General features: G+C 43.2%; 1 protein-coding gene across 1 annotated transcript in view; it reads right to left on the bottom strand.

Annotated features, from left to right (window-relative positions):
• The window catches only part of MAN1A1 (mannosidase alpha class 1A member 1), a 161,051-nt gene extending 145,012 nt beyond the window's left edge, over positions 1–16,039 (bottom strand). The window contains exons 1-2 of the mRNA XM_046676214.1: positions 15,804–16,039; positions 14,719–15,554 (exon numbers count right to left, since the gene is read on the bottom strand). Coding sequence (XP_046532170.1) covers positions 14,719–15,321 — 603 coding nt within the window. The 5' untranslated portion in view covers positions 15,322–15,554; positions 15,804–16,039. The remainder of the gene's footprint in view (positions 1–14,718; positions 15,555–15,803) is intronic.
• Between the last annotated feature and the right edge of the window lie 1,017 nt (positions 16,040–17,056).

Genomic DNA, 17,056 nt, shown 5'->3' with positions numbered 1-17,056 from the left:
GGGGTTCGTGAAGACAGAATACTCCAGAGAGAAACACAGGAGTGGTGTTCTCACCTAGAGGTGGAGGAAGAACCTTCGCTCCCCTCCAGTTCAGTTTACCATCTTCAGATCAGCTCCTGAGTGTGCTGTCAGCAAAAATCCCCCTGTGCTTTGGGAAAACCCTAGAAACACTCTGGCGATGCCAGAGATTTCAAATCAATCGAAGGCATTCCTTCCTGAGACAGCTTTCGAGAATAATTCCATTGAGAGGCACAAGTATGCGAACAAATCATGTAACAGGACAGCTTTCTCCCTCGGGAATTCTAAAACTTAGCAGCAATTGCCCAGCAGCTCAGGGAAAAGGTGAGCTGTCTGTGCGCCAGTGTTAATGTCCAGAATTCACTTCTCAAGGTTTCAGGAAGTGAGAGTGTGTTTCAGTCTCTGCTGATAATCATACAGACTTCTTGGTGTTAAGGTGACTAGTAATCTGATGTGTAATATATATAATCCCACTTCTGCTACACTTCTGCTATCTGCCTTTGCGTCATTAGCACCACCTCTCTCTGAGAGAAAACACAAAAGGATGGAAGATGATTAACAGCACGGGTAGCAAGTATAACAGAAAAAGACAGCAAAATTAAGCTAAATTAATACAGCTAAAATAATACCTGAATACTTGATCACCTGTGGCATATTTGGCTATAAAATCCTAAACTTCTATTACCACATCTAAGTCAAAGGAGAGGATTTAGGTCAAAACTTTTACTCATCAAGAATACATCTATCCAGGGGCTGGCCCCGTGGCCAAGAGGTTAAGTTCACCTGCTCCGCTCCAGCGGCCCAGGGTTTCGCAGGTTCAGATCCTGGGCGCAGACATGGCACTGCTCATCAAGCCATGTGGAGGCGGCATCCCACATAGCACAACCAGAGGTACTCACAACTAGAATATACAACTATATACTGGGGGGCTTTGGAGAGAAGGCAACAAAAAAGACTGGCAACAGTTGTTAGCTCAGGTGCCAATCTTTAAAAAAGAAAAAATACATCCTTCAGGAGTAGTTTTCCTAATGAGAAATCTGCAACGGGTTAACTCAGACCTGCTATTACAGTTTGTCAAACTTCTTCCTAGTTCCCCAAAAAGTTCCTTCTAAAAGCCTAAATTCTCCTGCCTTTTTTACCTTAGGAAAACCTAGAGTGTAATTCTCTAGATCACAGGTGGGTGGAGAACTACAACCACAGAAGCAAACGCACAGAATCCGAGCTTTACAGGCATATTCTAGTGGGACTACCTTGAAGAAGCATTAGGAAAGAAATAGATGAAGAGCATCTCCCTTCCCCACGCCCCCAAGGGCAATCTTGTTTTTAAGTCTCTATATTTCAGTTCATCATACTATGCTATATGATGGAATTGGACTCTTCCTATTTAGAAAATTACAATTGTCTATTTGTTTTCAATGTTTCAAATTGTCTAATTGTTTTCAACATTGTTTCAATGTTTAGAAACATTTGACAAGGCATGGAAAATACAAATATCCATTGATTTTAACTTTTCCTGTTTTTTTTCACCACCAATGGCAAGTAGATTTAAAATTCTAGGACAGAAAAAATAGATGGAAGGGGAACGTAAAAAAAAAGCTAGAAAAAAAGGAGATTAAAACATACTTGTAGCCAGCAAAGCATACCTTTACCTCTCTATATTAATCAGTTTTTATTAAATAAAGCCTAGTTTGAAATTTAACATGAAATAACTGAAAATTAATAATACCATAGATCAAAAGCCTTCTATTATTGTAGGATGAATCATAAGAACTTAAGGGGTGTCTCTTATGTTACGACTAAATTCAGGGAAAGTGTTCTTCAGAAAGTCTTCAAGAATATAATGTTCCAATAAAAGGAGGTAAACTTTTAGACCACTAGTTGGTGAGCAAATCTAATCCTCCAGCCATAAACTACAAAGTTAATAAAGAGCAGATTAAAACCAACCAAGAACAAATTATTAACTCCGTTTTCCATTTCACTCTTTAATTCTTGTTTTAAATGCATGAGGAATCTCTGCTGCCGATGTGGGATGTGGCTCGGGCTGCAGCAGCTCTAATAATCCACGGATCTTATCACAAAGGGTGTAGATACTTCCTAAATGAAAGCACCATATGCCTAATTATTGAGCTAAATTTATACCCGCAGCTATCTCCGAACGGAACATTTTCAGCTTTTCAGCTCACGAAACGTCTCTTTGTACGCCCTTAAGGTATTTCTCCAGATTTGATTCTTCTGCTTTTTTTTCCTCCCCCGACATCAAGGCATGTGTGTGACAGGGCCAGGAAGCCATAGGCAACTGGACACTGATGAATGGACACCCTCTTCCTGGTTTTCCTAAGGATGAGCATCATTTCTGTGACATAACAACTGAAATGCGGCAGAAGAATGCTTCCTTTCCTGCCACAGGAAGCGGGGATTTTGGCAACAACCACTAAAGACGGAGGTAACAGCAGAAAATACAAGCTATTGGTTAACACAGCGATACTGCAGCCAAAACTTGCTTTCTTTTCCTGGAAATGACTCTCAAATCCAATTACTTACCAACAATCCCCTTTCTTACCGGAAGTCCAAGCTTATTACTCAAACAATCCCCAATTGCTAACAAACCAATATTATTAATTGAATAACGCCATGTGCCAGGCATTGTACTGAGAGATTCACAGACCTTTTCTACCTTAATTCTTACAGCAACTCTGCAAAAGAGAATTATTAGCCCCATTTCGCAGCTGTGGAAAGGTAGGCTCAAAGGGTTTCCACTCTGCCATATTGCCTCACAGTCTGATGAGGTTGGAAAGAATTTTGGTGATATACTTAAAATTGTTTTTCATTTTGGTTAGATTTAAGACAAATTGCCTTCCACTGTTAAATTCTGGGCCATGAAACTATGGGATAGAAAAAGGTGTCCCCACAGTGAGGAGGTCTAAAATCTAGTTGGAAGATAACATATATGCCCATGAAATTAGCAACACACAGGCCAAGGACAGAAATATACAAATTCAATACCACGGGAATTTGCAGAAGGGTGAGATCAGTAAAGGCTGGGAATGTGAGAAAAGGCTTCTTGGAGGGCATAGATTTTGAGCAAGTGGGAGGACACTCCATTTGAGAGGAATTAAGTAAACAAGGCAAAACTCTAAATTAGGTGTGTTTTGGAGACAGTAACTATGCAAGTTTAGCTAAAGCACAGAATCCCTCCTAATTTAAGAGATATGACTCAAGAAGCAAACTAAGGCAGATTTGTAGACTACGAATGCCAGCCTAATGAGCTGGGACTTTATTCCAGGGTAATGCTTGTCAAACTTTAGTTGCAGGATCAGCAGCATCAGCATCACCCAGGAACCTGTTAAAAATGCAAATTCTGAGGCCCACTCAGACCCACTGAATCAGAAACTCTGGGGGCGGAGCCCAGCAATCTGGGAGGTAATGTGTCCCCAGGTGATTCTCTGAATTACTACTCCAAAAGAAGCGGAGGCCCACTAAAACCTCTGAGTTGGGCGATATGAGAGAAGAGATATTTTTTGGAAGATTAATCTAACAGTGATCTGCAGAGTGAATTGGAAAAGGGACCATTTGCAAATTCAGAAAATTCATAGAGTCTCTACCTTGTGATTATTTATATGAGACAGCACTTTTCAGGAGCTATGACATTAAATTGGGAAACAGAAGACCAAGGTTCTTTCTCAAAATATCACACCTTCTTACAGAGAAAATTTTTATTAAATTCTAATTTCTTTTGTGGAAAATAACACCTAGCCTATGACTTTTCATTTCAGTGTGGCACTGTAAGCATAACTTATAAAAACACCTTTGTCATTCAAAAAATTTTTGCTAGGATGGAAAAAAACAAACCAAACCAACTTTAATTAGGTGTATCATGTACAAAATGGAAATATAAAAAAAACAGCTCTTATTAAAAGTAGCCCACAACTTTAGATATAAGGAACAGAAATGACTGAGGATGCTGCCTAATTTAAAAATCACATAGCTGTAAAATAAAATGCTGGGTGTAAATACAAAGCAGAGCAACTTTTAAATGAAACAGAACTTTTATATTCGAGTGTTGACCTTCAAAGGAATCTCACAAGTTTCTATATTTATTTCATCTGCTCAAAAGAGTTTTTATGAATCACCTTCACAGTCAGTTTATAAGTCATATAAGAAAATGAATACAGTTTTTCATTTTATAAATCATTCTGAAAACAACTTTAAAACTGGAAAAGGTGTTTCCTACATCGAGTACTCTCTTTATTCACTAGATCTGGTTCTGAATGACTTTTGAATGTTATTAAAAATCAAGTCTCCTCTCAAAAGACAAGGCTTGTAGCCCATGAGGACAGGAAGGGGCTCCAAAGATGAGCGGGCACCACTTTCAGATCATGTGATTATATAAAGCGCGGGGGGTCCACACTTACCCTGAATAACTCTTCTTGGTATGTTTGTTTAGAAAAGCATATTCACTCAACAAATATTTACTGGGTCTTATTACGGGCAAGGCCCAGGCTGGCTGACCCGGTGGATGAATCAGGGGAAAGCTCTTTCCCCAGCCCTCAACATGGAAGTCCTGGAACAGATTCATGACTATGCAGACCCAACGTCCCACAGAGTCTGTACTCTCGGAGTAAGAGAAAACAGAAGTACTTCCAACCCAATATATGGCTTTATCTTACCGCTGATAGAACACTTCATAAATTATCATTTTTATTCACCCTCACTGCTAAGGCAGCTTTCAACAATAGTTAATAAATCATCTTCATTTTTTACGCTCCTGAAATTACTCCCTCCACTTTTCTTGTTAAAGCTACTGAGATCTTCATCATGCATTCTAGGTAAGTAGCCCCTAGGAATATTAAATAATGAAGACTAACCAAAATGCTTAATACGAGAGAATATACACAATGTATTAAATATATGGCAATTATAAAATATACTTTTTACTACATGAAGTTCCTTTTATACTTAGTAAAAATGCCTTATAAAATTGCTGTCTTGGGCTAATAACTCCTGAAAACACAATCTGGACTGCAGAGGTATTTCTAACTATGAGACAAAAACCTTTACTGACTAGATACATTATAATATTAAACACTGCTAGTTGACTACAAAAGCAACATGTCTCAGAGACCAGCATCCTAAACATTCTAACATTACTATCATCTCAAACCACAACTTATGTCAATTGTTATTCACCATGTTAACACAGTCTCAAAATGAAATTTAAAGAGTCCTGGCGTTTGGCAGACTTTTACGAACTAACCAAGGTCAGATTATAAATACTTTTTGAAATGTGCAGCTCTTCACTATCTTAAAAAGGTATGACTAAAAACATATTATTTGAAGGAGTTAGCAAAAACAAAAAAATAATAAACACAGAAGACAAACTTCATATACAAATCATACTTTTCTCTTATTCTAAAATAAAATACCTTAGACAAAATGCATATTTATCCTATTTAAAACACCAAAGGCCTCTAACATAAAAAGATTAGCCTGCCCCTTCAAACATAAAAATGTTTATTGATATGAAATCTTATGAATGCTTCCTTTTGGCTAATTTTTCTTCTTTAAGATTCAGCTTTGTAAGACTTGCCATTTTCTGGCACCACTAAAATCACTTCTGAAATTCTACTTGGACTATTTTTATCTTCAACTATGATCTTAAAATATTCGGAAACCATCCTGATGGATTCTAAAAAGAGAGAGATTCCCTCCGTCTTTCCCCAGACCTTCAGAGTGGCCGACACCTTCCTCACATATCTGACGCAAAAACCCAACTATCACTTAACAAGGAAGACGAGCCCATGGAAGCTGGCTGGGTCTCAGGGAAAGTGGGCTGTTCCGAGGTGCATGGAAAGTACTCCTATCAATAAAGAGTACTTTTTATCCCAGGTGCCCAACCCAGGGAGAAAGCAAATTTTGTTCTAAGTTTTTTTTTTTTTTTTTTTTAATTAAAAAAAGGCTCTCTATCACCTTTCAGGGCTTTACCTCCTTCGTGAGCCCATATCCCTCCAGACAACTTGTCACATCCACCTTCTCTGATACCCACTCCTTAGACCTCCGTACGGCCTTCTTCTTCTCAGTCCTGCTCCATTTAACATTTCCTTGTTCTACCCAACTCACAGTGGGGAAATGCAACTCGTCAACCATCACATGAGAAAACGCTGCTCAAAAAAAAGGCAAATTAAATATACAAGATACTGTTTCATCACCTATGAGATTTATAAAGATTCAATACACTACATTCATTATATTATAGGTGGAAGTATAAATTATTTCTGAAAAGCAATCCCTCAAAATTTACTATGATCCTTTGACCCATTCATTTACCGTTTTAGAAATTTAAGGGAAAATCCAACTTATAGGGTTGTGGCCAACGCAAAATGAGATGGGAACGTAATGGACAAAGGTGTTTATCTCTGCATTTTTCATAAAAACAAAAAACTGGAAATAATCTAACTGTTCAGGTCCAAGAAAAGAGTTAAATCAACTATGATGCTTCTATTTTATATACTATGCTATTATAAAATGACACAAAAGAAAATGAAAATATTGATAGATAGATAGATAGATGGATAGATAGATAGATAGTGTGACTATAACTGTGGAATAAAATAACCTATATGTTGGGCAGTGAGTAAAGCTGGCACTCCTTGTGACTTCATGGTAGATCTGTGAAGGATTTCTTTTTCTTTTTTCTACTCCTTTGCACCTTCCTAAGCAGGTATTAATTTATAATGAAATAACACAATGAAAGGCACTTGCTTCTTCTACAAACGTATTCTTGCCCTTGCTAAGACAAATTTCGAAGTACAATAATTTCTGCTGGGCAACTTTAGTGATATACTTTCAACAGCAGCCTTTAAGAAGCAATACATCAATGAAAGGGAGGCACTGATGGCGAAATTTCAGGCAGCTGGGAATGAGATTTTGAGAGTGGGCAGACCCGTGTGCTGCCTGAATCATCCCACAGGTCTGTCATTTTGCCCTATGCCTTGACAGACAGAGATGCAGTGAGGAAACACATGCTCCTAGTAGTCCCAGTACATATTCTTGTGAAAGAGGAACTAGGGTCAGACAGTCATGCCCCACACATCAGCTCAGGGAAGCTGGACATGGCCACCCCCAGTGCGGGCATCTCTGGACCCTCTTATTCCTCAGAAGAATCAAGTATTCTTCCTAGAACTTTGAAAAGACCATTCAATGAAGAAGGATTTAGCAGTTAGGGAGATTCCAGCAATAGCTCTCATGGTCTTTGGATGGACTGAGCTCAGGTCTCAACCATAGTCATTCACAGGCCTGTGTATACTAATTACCACCCCACCCTTTCTCATAAACTCCTAGCCTAGGCAAACAGGCATCCCCACTGGCATTGCAACAAAGACTGTTTGAGTGTGTGGCGTGCTGTGTTATTAAACCAGCCCTGCAGAACGTGGCGTGCTCCATCAGGTTTTCAGCCCCTCAGTTCCAGGCCTCCTGTCATACTAAGCACCCTCTCACTAAGAAGTGGAGACAGGACAATCAATCACACAGAAATACATGAAAAAGTGCAAATGAAAGTTAATCCAACATGGCCTGAGTGTCACTGCATAAAAGGATGCAGAGCAAGAGTGATCAGAAGGTGGTGGAGCCTTTTGAGGAGCTAAAGAGCCAGGACGACAAATGGACTGACAGAGAAAAAGATGTGAGGGAGGCAGTCTAGTCACAAAAGTCACGTAAATACAAAGGATCCATGGGCTTTTTAATTTTATTATCTCTGTTCTGGATTATCTGTAGCACTGCTGGGCTCTAAGGTACCTAAAGCAACTGCCAGAGTGTTCATGACAGAAATGAGGGCTGCAACTTTTAAATGCTCTTAAGCCTTAATCTCATTTGGTTTTCTTTCAAGTACCTAATAATCACAGAAGTCTTTATCAGGGCTCAGTGGGGGTGGGGCAGTGCTGCCACATTCTTCAGAGCAAAGGAATCAGCCAGGACTGCTTTCTCAGGCAATACCCTACCAAGCCAAGATGTTCCATCTCCTGCTAGGATGGGCTCAGTTGGACTTCTTGCTGCTGGCCTGCCACTGGGGCTGAGAGTGGGGAGGGCCAGGCCAGCCAGCCTCCAAAGCATATGTCCTCATTAGACTCCAGATACCATAGGCGGAGCGGGGCCTGGGCAATAAGACGCAGTCCCTGGCTCTGTCATTAGTGCAGCAGGGGAATCTCAGGAAGTCGCAGGTCAGCAGGCCCTGCTGCTCATATGTAAAATGGGTTCCGGGCTTCAGGATCTCTGAGGTCCTTCTGGGCCTGAAACTCTAATAAATCTACCTTCAAAATTCTCAGAAAAAGGCCAAAATCTTTCAGTTACGAAGTACAACTGATTTATGTGAATTTTGATTATCAGGGGACAGACTTGAGCTCTGATTATAGAACTGATCATAATTATATAAATTTTTGCCCATTCTAAAATAACTTTCTTCTGACTTCTCAAAAAACATTCCTCCAGAGACAAAACAGGTTAAAGTGTACTGCACTAAATCTCCTTCTCTCTATTTTGGGGAACAATTTCAATGCTTAAGGAGGTAACTCCAGAACTGAGAAGATGGCACTTCAGGAACAAGCACACTGACTGTGAGAAAGAGACAAATTCATTCCTTAACGCATATTTTGAAGTACAGAAGCTGAAGAAGGATATAATTTCAAAGATACCTAAATGTTTTTGAATTTGGCAGGAACCTGAAGAAATCAGAGTTGACAGTAGCACAATAAAATCATAGCTGTCTGGAAAGATCATCTTGATGAACTGGAAATGTATCCCTTTGAGCATCAAACTTAATTTCAACTGTTTTTTGATAACTTCTGGAAACTTCCTTATCCACTTCCCTGATTTATTAAGCCAAATATGAAACAAGGTAATCTTGGCTGATGGCTTTAGGTGGTGACTAAGAACAGCAAAAATAGCAAGGAACATTTATTATACACTCACTGCATGCTTGGTACCACTCTAAGTGTTTTGTGTGGCTGATCACATCTAATCCTTCTGGTCCAACAAAGTGGGCTACTATTATTACTCCCATTTTACAAGAGGGAATATTGAGGCTCTGAAAGATTAAGCAACTTGCTTAAGGTCACAAAGCTAGTAAATGGCAGAGGCCAGATTCAGACCCAGGTCATGACTCCAGAGCCAGCCCTTCTCATCACCACATTGCTACAAATGGATGGAGCAGGGACACGAAAGGGCATCCAGACCATCTCCAGGACCTCCTTGGGTGAAGAGACCTGTGTGCTCCTACAGTCAACAGCGCAGAGATTGGTGGAATTTTTAAATGTATGTCTACTTTCTTAAAAAAATAGTCCTTCAGGGTAGCTGTCAATTCTTCTGTTACACATAGTACGATGGCAAAAGAGCACACACATTTATCGTTTGAAAGAGCTCCCCCACCTGTCACCCCCCTCTTCTCTAGGCCGCCTCTCCTCTCTTCCTCTCTCCCTCACTTCTCTTCCCTACCTCTTTGTAAAGAATGTCCAACTGAATGATTACAAATGCCTCTGCTTCCTGCAGAGATCTTTATAATAAGAAAAAGATGTCATATCAAACTTTCCCTGGGCGGCTTTAAAAAGAAGTTCTTCTAAATCATGTCACTAGTAAGATTAAAAAAAATTACTATAGTTAATGTAACAACTAATATGAGGTCAAATTTATAATAGTGCAGAACTGTGTGTGTTTTACACTCACTGTACAGTAGAGTCTGCAAATAGCGAATACAGTCAATTTGTACACTTCTTTGGCATTTTATTTAGGAAGTAAGAGTTGTCAGGACAGCAAGCAACACTCACTGAGCTTCCATTCTCAACTCTACCCCTAACTGGCAATGTGATTTCCAGAACAATCTTTGTGTCTTGGTTGCCTTTACTATAAAATGAACGAGCTGAGCTATCTCCAAGGTCTCACCCAGATACTTCATGATTCAGAGTATGTTTACTTTTAAAAATCAGAGTTATAATTTTCATGGCATATTGTTGGTAATAGAAAAAATAATTTGCAGAGTTTATGTAAAAGACTTTTACACAGATTTAGGAGTAAGAGGTGAGGGGTGGAGGGTGAGAGGTCATAGTTCAATTACTAAACAAAGCACTAAGCTAAGAACACTGATGGAAAAGTCAAGACTTAGTTTCCCCCAAGAAAGAACCTCCTCGTTAACCTACCAAAGACTGGCGTCTCCTTTACCATTTTCATCTACTTAGGGGAAAGGCATTTCACAGCCTCTCTAGAGCCCACAGGGTGGCTGCTCCTATTTTGGCCAAAACTCATCTTTGACAAGCACATACATTTTTGTAGTTTTGTAGGTGATAAAGGACTTTACAGGCCACGGGTTCTCTCCTGGGCTGTGGGGTACAAGCGGGTTCCAGGGCGGTTCTGATCTACCATGCATATTTAGCCCTCATCACACACACTCATCTGTAGTCTTCCTCCCCTTTGACCTTGAGACACATGCTTTAAACTCTCTTCCATAAAGAATTTGTGCTGCCATAGCTTATGAAATAATTTAATATAAATGTGTAAGTTCTCCACTGAATTCCAACAAACTCAGATCTCATAGAAAGGCACTTCTTACACATGTGAAATACTACGATAAATTTCTCAAGACAGTTTAGTTTATAAGCTCACCTAAGAAATACAGATGCATTGACTCGAAAATGTATTATTTTTTACCTCTTTCCACGCCCTTATCTAGGTTCGAAGTCCTATACATGGCTCCTTTAAATGAATCTTAAGCTACCTGATAACAGGAAAACAGAATACTCCTCTTAGAAAATTATCAATAGCTTACACAAAATTAAACCGAACATAAATGACTATCCATTAACAATCTTTTCTTGCTTTCTTATATTAATGTTCAACAGTCAGGATCTACTCCAGTACTTACACTGTTGAAATCTTATCTACTTGTTAAAAAGAGAAGGTTTTACAAACACTCCATAACTACCCGCTCTGGGGAAGGTCCTAAAAGTGGAAAATCTCACATTTGCCCATGTTCAATATCAGGTGTGTTTCAGAGCAGGGTAAGCAGAACAGGCAAAGGGACCGAAGGGTATCTAAGTTCCTTTGGAGTTATGTCTCCAAATTGCAGATTTTATTATTTAGCAAATATTGTATTGTTTTCCACACCAGAACCACCCATACAAGTAAACTGGAAAGTTAAGTTTCAAAAGAAAAGTGTTTTGTTCTAATTTGTCAAGGTAGATTATTCCCACATCTGATCTTTAACAGACGGGTTGTCAACAGTTATCATAAATTATAGACTCAAGAACACTTAAGGCTAGTGTAAAGCATAAAAATATTTTTTAAACATTAGCCATCAATATGAAAATTTTCTTTAAATTTATAATTATATAAATAGGTCTGGAATAAAAAAGTAAAGCTTGTTTTGAGAAATCTAGAAAAGACAACTGTGACCCCACAGCTGGCTGGTCCTAAAACCTTACCTGATAGACCCAAAGCTGGCCGTCAGCGCCCCCGCATGCTCATTTAGGTTGGTGAGGAGTCCAGGCTGAGAAGGGAGGAATCCTCTCTGACAATCTGCCTGCCTTCTGCCCCTATTACTCAGGGATGCCTCATGATTCCAGGAAGTGAAAAAAAATTGGTCATCCTCTAAATTAGGATTAGGGCTCTAATCTTAAAGGACAGTACAGGCTGTTTGGGTAGGCAAAAAAAAAGAAAGCTTCCTGATTTTAAAAAAAGATTGGAATAGAAGGGGAAATGGACTATTTTTCTAAAAATTCCAGGGTGCTATTTTAACTTCTGTGCTTCATGATTCTAACACTGCTTTTGAAAGCTAAGGACAACTTGAGCACAATGTTAAAAAGATCAGACTCATGAAAATAAATATGTACTATATATAAATTTCAGGGAAATTCCAGAGTTAACTTATTTGCAAAGTTTTCATGTAGGGCGAGGGGGATTTTAATTTCAAGTTTTACATCAAAGATTTACCATCCATTAAATTAATACTGGAAAGCACATAGCACCTTTTTGTGTAGAGTGCTAGGCAACATTCTATTTGAAATTACAGACTGTTTTCCCTTTGCACAAATTTGTTAAAAATTTACCACAGTACCAGTAACACAACTGTGTTGACAATATAAAAATAGGATTGGCTGAATAGAAACCAAATTTACAAAATCGAAGTTTGGCTCAGAAACTGTAGTGCCAGCTCTCAACGTGTTAGACTTGCCTATTCCTTCTAAATTTTAACTATAAAAGTGTTAGGGCATTCAGGAGTGATAGAGAACCTAAGTTATAAAGAGAACTAGAAAATACAGGAACAATAAAGATCTAAATCCAGGCAAAGATCCATTGGTCCCTTAGGAGACCCTGGGGGCGCCCAAAACTGAATCTAAATGTGTAAAGTCCAGGGCCCTACTGACGACAGGCAACCACTCTTGCTCTCGGAAACCGACCATTTGCAGCATAGTTTTAGAAGAGCACAAGTTACTATTATTTTTGGTTTATAAAGGAACACATCTGCCTGAAGTAATCTAATGAAAAACCATAATCCATTTCTTCCCATCAGGCTTTGACTAAATACTGAAGCTAATTATGCTGGCATTTTTTGGGTTCTCACGGCATCATGGAATTTTAAAGAATACATTGAGTTTTATCACTTTATGCAAGACTGGGTGGCTTCCAAAACATGTATGTACTAAGATCTTAGCACCAGCTGACACAGAATGCTATACAAATTTCCTTTAGACGGTTAATTAAGACCTTTTGATTTAGAGATACAGGTAACAAGGATCTAATAGGGAGAGATATACAGACTGTTAACACACTGTTCTGAACTGCTGCTACTGTCTCCCACTATTGCTACTCTATAAGCACGTTTAATTACTACTGGTCAGTACCAATAGCTTTTTAACATCCATGCATCTTTAGTGTTTAAAATAATTTTCTTGGACAACTGTGATCTGTACTAACTGGCAGCTCACAGGAATTTAGAGGCATGAAATGTGTGAATTACAGTGCTTCAAACTTAAGGGAAACACAAGCAGATGCAGATGTGGGGTTAATTTCTCTATGGGATATTTTTAAGGGAGCTGGCAGGAGGGGAGGGAGATATTTGGTGAGAAGTAGAGCCTTTTTCCACCTTCCTGGTTTGGTAGCCCTGTCAGGATTTCGTGGAGAAGGGAAACTGCTAGCCAGAAGTTGTCAGGGAGAAGTAAAATCCACTCCCAAGTCTGGGAGGGTTCTATGCCTGAGGAAGGGTTTCAAAGAAGCAGAAAGGCTGATGGACTTGAAAAGAAGCCAGCTACACAGGAAGGAAGAAGACATTCTACCTTGGGTAAACTGCAAGAGACCCAAATCTACTTGAACTTGCTCAATTACAGCTTAGCCAAATTCATCTGGTCTTATACTAAAGTCACAAGTCGTATGACCATCAAGATGCCTCCAATCTGCCGTCATTCAAGCTAAATACCTCTTTACCACCTCAACATTCTGTTTACTCTCTGAAAATGGGATCAGGAAGATTCTTTTCCTGATTCCTACCCAATGTTGAACCACAAAATTTATTTTCACAGATCTGTGAAACTTACAAAATGACAAAAATATTACTTCCATTTATAACGTATTTTAGAAATCTGAATCAAGATTTGGGATGAAATGCTTTCAATATGGTTCCTACAGCTCTTGGATTGTGTAAAATCCAGGCTGGCATAATTTCACATAGGAGAGTCGTTGTGGAAGGAGGCATGTCCGCAGAGAGCCTGGTGCCAGGTGACCAGGAGAATGTCTGGGCCTGGACTCCAGACTCAGTCACTAACTGGTTCTGGGCTCTGGGCCCTTCAACTTTCATCTTTAAAATGACAATCAGAAATGATCTTTAAGGTCCTCTTTATCTTCAAGCTGGTCATGAACTAACCACATGTTACAAGTTCTGTCAATTCCGAAAAAGAAACTATGAAAGACATATCAAAGTCCATATTTATCCTAGATTAAGTTTGTCATCATTGTGCAGCTGTGGAGGCAAACCTGTTGCATCACATGAAATACTCTTTTTCTGACTGTATACTAGAAATCCAAGACGCAGTAGGCTGGCTTTTTATAATTTTCATTTTTTAAAAAGTAAACAACAGTGTGCCCCCTATGATAGAAAGTTCTCAAGTTTCACCTTCATAGGCCGTAGGTACACACAGGCTGTAAGTACACACAGGATGTCACCTGGCAGAATGGGGCCAGGAGACTGCACGCCGGGGGGTTGCGCTAGCTCGCAGTTAGAACCTCTTTATCACGCATGATTGATGCTTTGCATTTACGTTCAAGCTTCACTTCAAAGACACATGCAAGCCCTATTAGAGGCTGTTTGGTACCTTCACTGTCAGTGTTTTCAGGGACGATTAAATGCATATGGGCCAGTGAAAAAGGAGGTTTGCACGCCACCTGCCCACGTATTTAATACCTACCATGCATAGTGCTTATGCTCACCAGAGCGTGCCTGTTAAAAGCAACGGGATCAACCTCAGATCGTAACTGGCCACATCTACTATGATACTACAATACCGAGAAAAGGAAAATGTAAAAGCCTTTAACACGGCACCTGGTGGAAGTGGAAGATCTCCACGGCCCCCTACACTGTACTGTTGCAGTCTTAAGAGTTTCAAAGGTCTGTCGTTTCTCCCGGAACACACGGCGGGCGGGGAGGGATTTCTAGCACGATGCACTCACCTCTTTGATCTTTTCTCTCTTCTCGCGGATGGAGGGGTCAGCCGGCTCCCGGCTAATCGCCCCGATGGGGGGCAAGAAGTCCACCCGCGGTAGCCCCCTGAACACCGCCCTGTCACGCAGCTGGTCCCGGGCCACCTTCTCCTTCTCCAGCAGGATGTCTCTTTGAATCTCCTCGGGCAGCTTCTGCAGGGTCTCCTTGGCTTCCCTGAGAGCCCGCTCGTGGTTTTCGCGGATACTGGCCAAGTTGTCCTCCAGGGCGGCCGCCGGGTCCCCGGGCGCGCCCTCCTCGCGGTGCCTGGCTCGCCCATCTGCCGCGTCCTCGGCGCGCGCCCCGGGCCCGGGCTTGTGGTCGGCGGGCGGCTGCAGGGCGGGGCTGGAGTGGAACAGGACCCCGCTGAGCAGCTTGGAGGAGTCGGGCAAGAAGAAGATCGCCCCGAAGCAGAGCGTGATGAAGGCGCTGAACACCAGCAGCAGCACGAACTTCTCCGTCAGGCGGAAGGCGGCGGGGCCCGACCCCTTCCTGCCGCCACCGCCGCCGAGCCCCCCGCCCAGGCCGCCGCCCCCGGGGCTGCTGAAGAGCGGCAACAGGCCCCCCACCGGCATCGCTCCCGCCGGGCGGCCCGCTGTCCAGTGGCCCTGCGCCGCGCCGCTCAGCAGCCAAACTTCGCCGCCGCCCGGCGTCAGCGGCTGCGGGGCTGGGTCCTGCACATCCGGGCCGCCCAGACCCCTCGGCTGGGCGGCAGGTATCCCCAGGGGCAACAACTCCCCTCCGGGTCTTCTCCCCTGGGCGGCTCCTTTGGCAAACAAGCACGCGCGACAGACCGCTGGCTGCAGCCCTGCGGGGAGAGAAACAGTGAAATGTAGTAATTACGATGCTGGTGATAAAGTTTCCCGCGGGTCTCCGCCCGCAGACGCCGTGCGAGCAGCCAGGACAGCTCCTCCTGCGCGGAGTCCAGCTCCAGGCACCGCCCTGGGAGCCCACTCTTTGGACTTGGGGTGAAGTTTCCAGGTCCCGGGGGGCGGGGTGTCCCGCGCACACCTGGAGCAGGGCGGCGTGCGGGCGCCTCCCGGAGAGGGCAGCGCACCTCTGGGCAGCAGCGGCGCAGCGTGGGTGGGGGGCTCGTCAACTTCGCCCGCTCTCCATCTCCGAGCTGGACCAGCTGCCTCTGCTTCCCAGGCGGCGGCTGAGCGTGCAGCCCGGCGGCCCCGCAGCCCGGTGGCCGCTCAGCTGGGCGAGCGCGCCGACCCGCGGGCGAGCAGGAGCGAGCAGGACAGCACGACGCCCTCCACGGCGGCCCCGCGAGCACTACTGCCACTGCCGGTCTCGGGGCGGTCGGAAACGAGGGCGGTGACGCGTCCGGAGAGTGATGGCGCGGCCGGGCCAATCACGCGCCGCTCAGGGGCCCGCGGGGGCGGGGCCGGGGCCGGGAGGGGGCCGCGCGGGGCGGGGAGCTTACGGGAATCGCAGGCTCCCGGGGGCCCGGCTGGGGGCGGGGGGGGCGCCGCGGCGGGGAGGGCGGTCAGACCCGGGGCCCACGGTTCGGGGCGGATGAGGGGGTCAGGCCCGCAGAGTTTATCCCGCGCCGGCCTCGGGCCCGGGTGTCAGGGGACGGTGGGTCTCGAGTTGCCGGGGGTCGCCTGGGCTGACACGGGACCCCCTCCTCCCGCTTCCCCCCAGCCGCCTGCCATCCCATCGGACCCCTGCCCGGCCTTGCGGGGCCCGCCCCGAGGGTGTCCCGGGAAGGGCTGGGTCTCGCAGGGACCCGCCGGACACTGGGTCTTTCTGCAGCCCGTCTTTTCTCCAATTACCCTCCTCTCTGCCAAGACAGGGATTTCCCGGGTGGCCCCTTAGCAGTTAAAGCAAAAGTCCCTCGATGGGGAGCTGTGATCCGGTCTAGCATCTTTTTACCTCCTAAGAGACTTACGGTTTTGTGGTCGCTTAGGATTCTTCGTATGCATGCTCTCCTCCTTAAAAAAAAAAAAAGTGTACCTCCCCCACCCACTTCCACTTTCAAAATTCATCTACCTCATAGAAGTTGGTCAAATTTTCCATTTAAAGAAGACAGTTTTAAGCTGCCGTAGCTGCAAGTAATAAATTTGAACACTGTTGAAATGAAGTTTTGGATTTGACTACTTCCAGTGAAGTGAGGACTTGATCCAACAGGGATTGTTTGCAAGACAGCATTATTTTCCAAAATGTGTTCCTAATTCCCCTATTGCTCTGCGACTAAAGGGTTATCAGAGGGGAAAAATTCGATTGACTTTCCATTTCTGAAAGATAGTTTACAGCAGCCTCATCGTATCCCTCACCCTTCTCTGGAAACGTGGTTTTAGCTCT

This window comes from Equus quagga, chromosome 11 (assembly GCF_021613505.1).
Source record: "Equus quagga isolate Etosha38 chromosome 11, UCLA_HA_Equagga_1.0, whole genome shotgun sequence".
NCBI lineage: Eukaryota > Metazoa > Chordata > Mammalia > Perissodactyla > Equidae > Equus > Equus quagga.
The sequence above is the reverse complement of the archived record's forward strand: the minus strand, read 5'-3'. Positions and strand labels throughout refer to the sequence as shown.